General features: G+C 31.7%; 1 protein-coding gene across 1 annotated transcript in view; it reads left to right on the top strand.

Moving 5' to 3' along the window:
• Positions 1–11,452, top strand: part of LOC126878507 (N-alpha-acetyltransferase 35, NatC auxiliary subunit-like) — a 73,616-nt gene extending 62,164 nt beyond the window's left edge. Inside the window, exons 10-11 of the mRNA XM_050641257.1 lie at positions 2,614–2,821; positions 10,830–11,452. Coding sequence (XP_050497214.1) covers positions 2,614–2,821; positions 10,830–11,234 — 613 coding nt within the window. The 3' untranslated portion in view covers positions 11,235–11,452. The remainder of the gene's footprint in view (positions 1–2,613; positions 2,822–10,829) is intronic.
• The last annotated feature ends 250 nt before the right edge of the window (positions 11,453–11,702 follow it).

Raw genomic sequence — 11,702 nt, forward strand, 5'->3', positions numbered from 1 at the left:
TAAAAAATAAAACTATTTACTATAAAACTATTTAGAACGCCCTCTAGCGGGGAATAAGTGAAATTAATTTCGACTCGATTCAAGTTCTCTGTTTAACCCAGGTATGACAATACCAAAAGGCACCGTTAGGAAAATATTCCAATTTGCGGTTCAGAGAACCTGTATGAAACGATTTGTCTTCCTCAGAGCCTCCTTGACAACAGGTAGACCTAGAAATAGTACTATCGGGGGATGGAGGGAGGCAGATTTAAATCAAAACGAAACCGTAGATTTTCTTATTTTACATGTTAAATTGTTATGTTAAATGTGTGTAAACGCTGCGTATGTAACGCTTTGTATTACAACTGACATACTGTTCGCCAACTCTTCTGTAGACGAAGTTTTGTAAATCTTGCTTCCATATGATGAACGCTATGCCAGATGTAACCTCATACAGAGTGTTAATTTTGGTAGTGGCGGCATAGGGCTATGGAGTGGTATTTTTTTGGAAAGTAGATACCGAACTTGTGGAGGTGATTGGGTGAATGACATCTGATATGTACATTAAAAACATTGTAGAAGATCATGTTTTGCTATTTGCCAGCCATATCTGATAACAAATTCGTGTTAATGCACCATGACGCAGGTCTTCATCTCGGTAGAATAGTGATTATCTTGATGAGATTCAATCTAAAAATTATATTGGCCACCATATAGCCCATATCAAATTTAAATCCGATAATACCATTTTTCTACAACCACTATTCAAAGTGCACTTTCTGCACAGTTTTATGGTAACAAAGTTGACATTTTCTCACAGTATAAGATTTATGACATTAGTGTGCAGAAAAGTGACGTTTCTGTGCCGGAAAGTTCTTTTCTGCACAGTACCATTACATTCCACAATAAAATCATAAATATAATAATAAGATTTTTAGATGAAATGGTTTTATTTAAGATATTAGATTTGATAGTGCTTTTCAAAAAAGAACCGATTTAACTCATGTCCGAGAAATCTACAAAACTCGCTACTTTAACACATTATTTTTGAACTTTAAATTTGGTATTTTACAAATGACTAATTCATGACTTACAAATACCTCATTCTGAGTAACGTTATACATATATTCTGTTTACATCTGTGGTTAAAATGGAGACAAATATACAACCTGTAAGACAATTATTATATTTAATTATCGAATAGAAATTAAATTATGGATGTTACAACTGTTTTATTTTACAATTTTATTCTTAATAAATATTTTATAATTATCAATTAACCAATAAGGATTTAGCAACCTCAGCAAGATACGTCGAATGAAGTAGGTCTGGTGGAAATCCGTGACTGCATAAATATAACATCAAATGTGACATTATTTTGTAATTATTTAATTAAAATAGTTTAAATTCAAACAAATTTAGGCATTGCATTAATTTTTTAACTGATTTCTGTGTAATTTGTTTAGGTATAAGAAATTTAAATTGATTAGTATTAATTAAATACAGTTTAAAATTTATAATTTATTAGAGGAAAGTAACCAAATATGGAATAGTGCCCTAATATGGAATTCCTTGATTTCTTCGAAAATATAAGTTGGAAGCGCACTACAAGACCATCCTCTATTTCAGTCGCTCTCTTTATTATCGTATTCACACCTCTGTGTCAGATGCGCGAACGATACGTGTCTGACAGGTGCGTTTTGTTTTATCGTCTCGTAGAAAATTTTAAAGGTAAATATATTCAACGAGTATTATTGGTTATTAAGCATGAATACAGACTTGTTATGCTATTGCGTACATCAATAGTACCTTTATTTTGATATTTTTTGAACTTCTGTAATTAAAACATTACGACTTGAAAAAATGTTGATACTAGTTTGAACTAATGGACAAATCCAAATATGGACAGTCGTTGGTGCCTAATTATGGAATAGTGGATTAAGTGTAAGTGGGCTCATTATGATTGTGCTGGTCCAGAGTTTCATACATGGATCTGTGATGTCTGCAAGTGAATTAAGCTACTTCTTTCATTTTTCACAATTTTCTTATTTAAATTTATTTGATCTCAGATGTTTATGTCTATTTTTGTTATTGATATGTTGGTTTATGCCTCTATTCCATATATGGGTACCTATTCCATATTTGGTTACTCATTTGGGATTTTGTTTTTTGTTCGATTTTTTTTTGTTAATTACGATATTTAATAGAAAGAAGGCTTTTAATTACTACATAAAAATGTATGACTGATGTGTCATAACATTAAATTGTTTTCATTTCCATAAAGGTATTATTTTATATCCCGAAAACAAAATGGTATTCCATAATTGGCGACTTTCCTCTATTATAACAAATCTTCGTTTGGAAATTGTGATTTTTATTTTTAGCAAAAACTGTGGTTGTAGAAAAAGTATAGAAAAATGTAACACGTGCAGAAAGGTAATAAATAAGAAATTAGTACCTTTCTGCACTTGTTGCACAATATACTATTATATGATACTTCAAAACATCACATTCGGAAAAGAAATCATATTCCTATGACACTGGGGTGAGCACAAAAAGTTTTATTTCACACGTTAATTTCAAAATATGCAATATTTTTGTCCGTGAGTGTATATTTAAGGTATACTTTTCTAGGTATTTGTATGAATTTTTGTATGGATGGCTAATCTCAGCTTTATCTAGAGCCGATAGTTTTTTGTTGGAAAATGAGATTCTTCATGATGTTCACAAAGGCAAAGGAGCTACCAAAAAGAAGCCGAGGAATAAGAAAAAATCTAGGCAGTATAACAGAGATATTGTATATCTTCAAGCTCTGCAGAATATGTGTGGGGGTTATTATAAGGTAATTTTAGTATGTGCATTTTTTTTCTGCCCCGCACAAGTTTTTTCTTTTGAAAAACCCTTCGTAAGACATTTTTTCTTTTAAAAAGGTCCTGAACCCCTTTTAAAAAGGTCCTTCTTGTGGCATCTATAAGTTAAATATTATGTTTATATGCTTTATACAGGGTGTTTGGTAAAGAATGGGCCATAGCTTAACCTCCGATTCCTGAGCTTAAAATAGGTCGATTTAAGCTAACTTAACTTAGTTCGAAAGTTGATAATAACCGAAATACAGGGTGTCAAAGTTAAACTTTTATTTTATTTATTTTTGAATATTTCCTGACAGTCGTGGGATAACAACACGAAATTTGATGTATTACCCAGAGGGCGCCACATACGTTTTTCTGCGCTCATTTAATACGTTCAGTTTTTTTATCCCCCAGTCTACATACTTTTTAAATCAAAATTTGTATTCTCTTAATATTTTTACTTAAAAAAGTAATACTAGATTCATCTCGCTAAACTCAACTGTTTTTGAGATAAACGCATTTTAAATCTGCGAGGCAACTTAATTTTTTGCATAATATCACTGTAGTTAGACACGAAAAATAAACTTGAAACCATAATACACTCCTTCCCAAAAAAACTGGGACACCTTAAAAATGGGTCACTTTTGATGTCTCGAATCTCCTAAACCTGTTGCCCGATTTTAGTTATTTTTTAATATGTTATAGCCTTATTCTCTAAGAATATGCATGTAGTAATAGTGTTGCTGAACATGTAAATGTCATTGTATACCGGGTGTAACAATAATACTGTGTTTTTTCCTGAAAGTTCATAACACCCTATGGAATATTCTAGCATTTAAAAAATATTGAAATTAAAACTCAATTGTAGCCTTAGCCTCTCTTAACATTCTGCTTTTTGACTCATTCACTTATGTTGGATAATGAAAAAGTTAGGTACTTTGACAAGTAGCCATGTTCTTCATCAATATAGGGTGTTTCTAAATAAGTGCGACAAACTTTAAGGGGTAATTCTGCATGAAAAAATAATGACCGTTTGATTTATAAACATATGCTCAGTGCAAGACTGCAGTAACTCAAAATTTTATGAAAATGAAGTAATCATGGAATTCGATTGTAAACATGCATATCTATCCCCTGTAAAACTTTAGTAACTTTCAAATGCTTAATGGGCTAAATATTACAACAACAACAGTTTAACTATTTTGCGTTTTTGAACATAAGTTCCGTGCAAAACTGTTGTAACTCTAATGTAACAGAGTTACAACAGTTTTGCACGGAACATTGCAACGGATTCGATAACAAGCAATGAAAAAAGTAAGATATTTTTTGTTATTTTAATATCTATATCTGTGGTGTTTAATTTTAATATACAGCATTTAATTTTATTAATAATATATTGTCTACGTAATCCATTAACGGCTGAGACAATAAACAAAGATTTTCGAGACCAATCTATTCATGTAAATTTTATGTCCTTTGTGTGATATTATATTTATTTTCCATAAGATGTGTGAGATATCGTTTGACCATTTATTTGTTAGATTGGATTAAAACCACATAAATTAAGACTAATTATTTACGACCAAAAAGTATTTTTTCTCATGAAGGGAAAAACAGTTATCTTAAAACTTGTGTATTGACAATACTGAGAGGTCAAAAATATCTATTCTCAGAAAATTTGCCAAAGAACAGCCAAAAATTCAAATGGCCAAAAAGAAAGATTTGGTATACTTATGCCATTCGGGTATGATACCAGAAGCCCACCATAGTTTTTATAAAAATATTTTGGCACAAGATGATGTACGAGAAGAGGACAACAACTACGGTAAAACCTGTCAGCAACGGCCACTAAAAATGAAAGAACTATTGGCTGATATAGAAAGGTGGCCGGTATTGCCAGTTTTTGTAGTCTAGATATACATAATTGGTTTGGGGAATTTTTAAACTGGCCGTTAGTACAGGTGGCCGATGTTCAGGTTTTACTGTAAAATAAATGTGTCTACTTTTTACAATTTTCCTCGTGCAAAACTGTTGTAACTTTGAAATTCTAATACTAAATGTGTAGTGATTAACAATTTTTTCCGTGCAAAAGTGTTGTAACTTTGAAATTTCTAAATTTTTTTGCATTAATATTATTTTATTTAAATTTCTATTTTTGGTTAATATAATATAGGCTGAAAAGCATGCAAAATCATAATTAAATGTTAATATTTCTTAAAACTTGTGTCTTATTTCACCGATATTAGCAAGAAAATAAACAAAATCGTCTTTATCTCGAAACTTACTTATTTTGACTTACTGCAGTCTTGCACTGAGGGTGCGATATGTCTGCAAATGCTTCGTTTCCGAGATACCGGGTGTTAAATTTTTTCTTACATACCGACGATTTATTTATTGCTCTAAAACCGGTTGAGATATGCAAATGAAATTTGGTGGGTTTTAAGAGGCAGTCATTGCGCATTTTTTGACGTACAATTATGTATTTTATATTCACCATTGGCGTGCATATGGGTCATATTACCTGTATGCACGCCAATGGCGAATATAAAATTCCTAATGTTGTTCTGAAGCTATTTTCTTGTGGCATTTTTACAACTTTAACTATTTAGAATGGGAAATAAGCCACAATATTATTAAAAAATGATTTTTATTAACGTTTCGACGCCCAAATCGGGTGCCGTTGTCAAAATACAAAATACTATTAATATAAACAAAAATGTTGTTGCTTAGTAAAAAAATTCTTCTAATAATTTATTTAATTTGACTCATTTATATCGGCAATTCAGATACATATGATGATACATTTTAAAGTAGAAGACTTTAAAATGATATTGCCAATATTTATGAGTTGCGTTCCTGGGACGACTTTACTGAAAGATAGTTCATTCGATTACATGAAATCAACCCCAACTCAAGAATATCCGTCACAAAAAAATCATAGCATGTGATCTGTCTTTAAAAAGACAACCACATGCAACGGTGACATTAAAATTCTCGCGTTAGAGATCTCATAGTAAATCACGAGGGAAAACCAGGAAAAACCTCGTGATACTATCCCGACATCGTAAGTATTTGGTCTTACATTTAATTTACTCTCAAAATTAATACCAAATTCTGACTTTATTATAATTTTGTTTAAATTATAAATAATATCAATAATAGATGGGTATATAAGTAATACTAAAATATAAAATATGTACTAACTCGACTATTGACTTACTAATTGTGGTATTTTCTTTCTATTGACTTCCTCTTTCAGTATGGGTATCCACATCCTACTGCATTCCACCGAGGAATTTGCGACACAATTGGTTTCGTTTAGCATAATTAGAGCCGCTTCTTTGATTTTTCTCTTTTTACTATCTGTTTCTTTCAGGACTATACTTGAATCTCTCCACTGAACTCTATGTTCGTTATCCCATGCGTGTTGACATATTTGAGATCTATCAAATTCTTTATTTTTAATATAATTGATTGATAATATAGTTGGGGTTGATTTCATGTAATCGAATGAACTATCTTTCAGTAAAGTCGTCCCAGGAACGCAACTCATAAATATTGGCAATATCATTTTAAAGTCTTCTACTTTAAAATGTATCATCATATGTATCTGAATTGCCGATATAAATGAGTCAAATTAAATAAATTATTAGAAGAATTTTTTTACTAAGCAACAACATTTTTGTTTATATTAATAGTATTTTGTATTTTGACAACGGCACCCGATTTGGGCGTCGAAACGTTAATAAAAATCATTTTTTAATAATATTGTGGCTTATTTCCCATTCTAAATAGTTTAAATAAAATTCCTAATTTTATGTCAAATAATCTGCAATAACTATCTCTTAAAACCTGACAAATTTCATTTGCATATCTCAACTTTTTTTAAAGCAATAAATAAATCGTCAGTTTGCAAGAAAAAATCAATATCCCGTATCTCGGAAACGAAGCATTTGCGGACATGTTTATAAAGCAAACTGTCATTATTTTTTCATGCAGAATTAACCCTTAAAGTTTGTTGCACTTATTTAGAAACACCCTGTATTTATGAAGAACATTGCTAGTTGTCAAAGTACCTAACTTTTTTATTATCCAACATAAGTGAATGAGTCAAAAAGCAGAATGTTAAGAAAGGCTAAGGCTACAATTGAGTTTTAATTTCAATATTTTTTAAATGCCAGAATATTCCACAGGGTGTTATGAACTTTCAGGAAAAACACAGTATTATTGTTATACTCGGTATACAATGACATTTACATGTTCAGCAACACTATTACTACATACATATTCTTAGAGAATAAGGCTATAACATATTAAAAAATAACTAAAATCGGGCAACAGGTTTAGGAGATTCGAGACATCAAAAGTGACCCATTTTTAAGGTGTCCCATTTTTTTGGCCAGGAGTGTAATTATGCCATTTCTCATATTTATGTCATTGCATCGCAAATTCCATTTGAAGAAATTTGCGAGATACATTTTTGTAAATTTTTATGGTTTTAAGTTATTTTTCGGGTGTAACTACAATGATATGCATAAAGTAAATTTAATGAAAAATTCGTCTTGGTAAAAGGTATATTAATTTAAAAAGCCCCTAGAAGGGCTACAAATATAAAAACAAAACGTTTTCGCTCTGTAACAAGAGCATCACCAGTGTTACCTAAAATAAGTTTAACCGTATTAATTAAGACAAAATGTTAAAGTTAAAATGATGACCAAGGTAAAAGCAAAGTTTGGTTATATGTACTTACAAGAATATGATGAGCCACCCAAAAATACAAAGGTTAAAACCTTTTAAAAAACCTTTTTAACCAAAGGTGGATACTTTGGATAGGCTTGGATTGGATTCAAACTTTGGATAGGCGCAAATTTGGGCTCCAATGCATTTTAAAGACATTCATTTTTTTTTCGAATTCTGAAAAAATTAATAAGTATTTTAAAAAAATTTAAACGCAGAATGAAAGATTACGTTATTACCGAGGGCCGAAAGCCCAGAAAACTTCTGTAATGTTTATTTTAATAAGTTACAGGGGTGAAAAAAAGAGAAAATTTAGTGTGATTTTTAATTTCAAATATCTCATTCAAAACAAAATTTTTATTTATTCTAAGGGACTTTCGATCCTCGGTAATAATTTAGTCTTTCATTCTGCGTTTAAATTTTTCAAAAACATTTATTAGTTTTTTCAGGATTCGAAATAAATGGACACCATGTCTGTGGTGATATTTTCCAAATCGAACATTCGCTATCTTTGTCATACAACGCACTCAGTTGAACAGAATGTGGTGACAAGATAGTGACAAACAAGGGTACTAAATATTTGACACTGATACGGCTTTAGGAATATTTTGAGTTGTTTATTAAACAATATTGATAGTGTATTTGATACATAATTGATTTAAGACGTGAAATTAATAGTTATTTATTGTTTATTATTTATGGAAGATCTAATCAGAGAATACACCAGGATATATTTCGTGATCCAAGTATTTTGTTGTCAAAGATGTTCAAAATTTATCTAAGGGTTTCATAGTAACAATATATTATTAAAAAAATCACTTTTACTCTTTTCTCGATTATAAGTTTTTATTGTATAGTATATAAATTATTGTAACCACTGAATACATAGTTAGTGAAAAAATTATGATATTAATTAACTGAATTAATAATTTAAGCGGTAATACAAGTAACGGTTATCCAAGAACATTCAAAAGCCATCTCTAAATTAATCATGACAATGTTATTGTCAACCAATGTTTACGTCTCCATACCAGCGAGAATTTTACTACACGTAACTTGCTGTGTAAAGAAAGAAAAAGTAGGGATATTCCTAAAATATTTACGCCTTCTTGCGCCTACGCTCTTAATGTTATTTACAAAAACTATAGAAATAAGCTTAATAGTTTGATAAAAAAACAAAAACGACTTATATCACAATAAAATCAATGATGCTGGTGCAAACACAAAAAAATGTGGAATGCTATAAATACTATCTCTGGCCGGAAGCAAACGTCTAAAACATTGAACATTATATCAATGATCAGAGTAAAGTTTAAATAAATTTTGGTTTTACTATCAAGGTATTCAAATCCAAAGTGGTTACCGTATAACGTCGGTCGTGAGTTTATTGTCTTTTTTTATGTTTATTAGGCAATCTGTTATAACATATAACAATAGGCACATTTTATCTGAGAAATAATGACATGGAGAGATTGTGGCCAGCGCCACACATCTCTATAGAGATAATATTAAATTACTATATTACATATATGTATTAACTCCACTATCACTTCACTGACGGTTTTCGTTTCCAGATCATTGTAAATATCCCTGTTAGTAACAAACCACGGAGCATCGATTATTGAACGTAACACCTTGGACTGGAATCTCTCAATTATGGATACATTCGACTTGGATGCTGTTCCCCAGATCTGCAGACCATATGACCAGACTGATTTCAATATTGTGTTGTAGACTAGCAGTTTATTTCTTGTCGTGAGCTTAGACTTACGCCCAAGAAGCCAATAATGCTTACTAAATTTTATGCCCAGTTGTTTCCGTTTGTTCCATATATGGGTTCTCCAGGTTAATCCTCTGTCCAAATGCATGCCCAGATATTTTACAGAGGTAACTGAGGGAATTACCTTATTATTTATTGTTACTGTAGGTGATTCACTGTGACATTTTGTAAAAACAATATGGTTTGATTTTTGTTCATTTAATTTAATTCTCCAATTTTGTGCCCATGTATTTATTTGATTTAATACTCTCTGGAGTTTTGCAGCAGCTTCGACGGGATTTTTGTGTACTGCTAGGATTGCAGTATCGTCTGCAGAGGTGGTGGTCGTTGTATCACGATTTGTGGGTAAGTCAGCTGTCTAAACCAGATACAGCTGTGGTCCCAGAACGCTTCCTTGCGATACCCCTGATCTGATGGGATATAGTTTTGTATAGGCTGACTCAAACTTCACTCGAAAGTATCTTTCTGATAAATACGACTTAAGGAGTGTATATAGTTCCTCTGGTAAGTTCTTGTTCAGTTTATACAACAGTCCTTGATGCCAAACTTTATCAAAAGCCTGGCTAACATCGAGGAATGCTGCTGAACAGTAACTTTTTTCTTCAAATGTTTTATTTATAACGTTGACCACTCTGTGAACTTGTTCGACGGTACCATGCTCTTTCCTAAAGCCAAATTGGTGGTCGGGTATCATATTTCTGTCTGTTAGTAGTTTATTGTCTTTTATTTTTATAACAGTCAATTTTCAAATTTTTACAACTTTCTAGTTTACAACTAATCCATGAAACGTGCTGATATAAATATAAGTTTTTGAGTTAGATAATTCTTTACAGGCGGTAATTCTTTACATGTGTTGAACCCAGGGCTTCGGTTTTAGCAGATAGCTAGTAAAACAAGTACAGAACCTTACAAAAGTTTTCAATGTGTCTATTAATAAATTTTGTTTTCAAATTTTCTGATAAATAGGTATTCTTCGTTTTATTTATAAGTACCTACACAAAAATTTATTAAGAAGTTACATTTCCTATTGTGTACTTGTGTAGTGCAAAATGTCCCCATCAAATTAGAAAAAAAAAGCAAAGAGCGTGTTAGAGCGGGCCACTGCGGGGCCCGTGCCCTAGTTCCGCGGAACCCGCGGAACCATGCTCAGTACACCACTGGTGAACGTAGCTCAAAGACTGAACCATACTAAAACTGCAGAAGTTGGGAGCAGGTACCATTACACACCACTTGAAGGTACACAACATATGGTCCTCTAGGAATATTTTATAAAACAAGCTTTACAACAAAATATATTTTCGGCAGGGTATGGCATATCGCATGTTAGTGATTAAGGGTTAATGAAAAAATAAAGAGCTGATATAATTTTTACTATTCTTCCTACACATTTTACATTGTTCCCCCTTTGTATTTGTTTTTATCTATCTTTATCTTAAACATGCTTATTTGTGGATTAAAGTAAATGTCTTTGATTTCTGTTGCAGGCTTTGATGGGTTTCCGACTAGAAGGGAAGCTGACCATCCCTAACCCACGTTTTGACAGCGAACAAGTAAGATACGAGCACAGATTTGCTCCATTTCAAAACCTCCTAACTCCACCACCTGTGGTGTATTCTGAGTTTAGAGAAATGACTTCATTTGAGAGATTTCAGCAACAACCAGTGGACAGTGTTTTTCTATATATAGCAGGGTGTAAACATTTCCACCAAGCTCGGCAGTTGCTTGAAAGCATAGTTCCTGACAGCGAACTGACAGATCTACTGACAATATGTAAAACAAATTTTATTGTTTTAAAATTGTTAGCGGGTGGACACAAAAAGGACTCCACCAAACCCCCCGAATTTGACTTTACCAAAAATAAATATTTTGCTACCATGAAGATCGTCTAAGTTGCCTTTTGCGGTTGACTTTAAGTCCATGGAAATATACAAAGTTTTATTTGTGTTAACCAAAATGTACAAATCCATAAAATGATCTCAATTGATGTGGATAGAACGTATTGGATCAGTGGAAGCAATTGTTTAAGTTTTCAAATTAATGATATTATTCAATATTTTTGTATTTTCTTTTATGAATGTTGTAATGAAAATAAACGTTTTAAATTAAATGAGGCTCTTTTATTTCTTAAAAAATGCTACCTGTTATGATTTAATTGATTTTGGATTCGATTATCTAGCTAGTAATAAGATCGAGAATAGAACAGGCCAGAAAATGTTTCGAAAAAATAAAAAAACTGATAAATATAACTCGAAATTCGACTACGTTTATCGAAATGTTATGTCTGGTCGACTCTTCTCCATGAAGTTGAGACATTAACCGTAAATAAATTGGAGGCATTTGAAACGTGGATCTACCGG

This window comes from Diabrotica virgifera, chromosome 10, assembly GCF_917563875.1.
Source record: "Diabrotica virgifera virgifera chromosome 10, PGI_DIABVI_V3a".
NCBI classification, from domain to species: Eukaryota; Metazoa; Arthropoda; class Insecta; order Coleoptera; family Chrysomelidae; genus Diabrotica; species Diabrotica virgifera.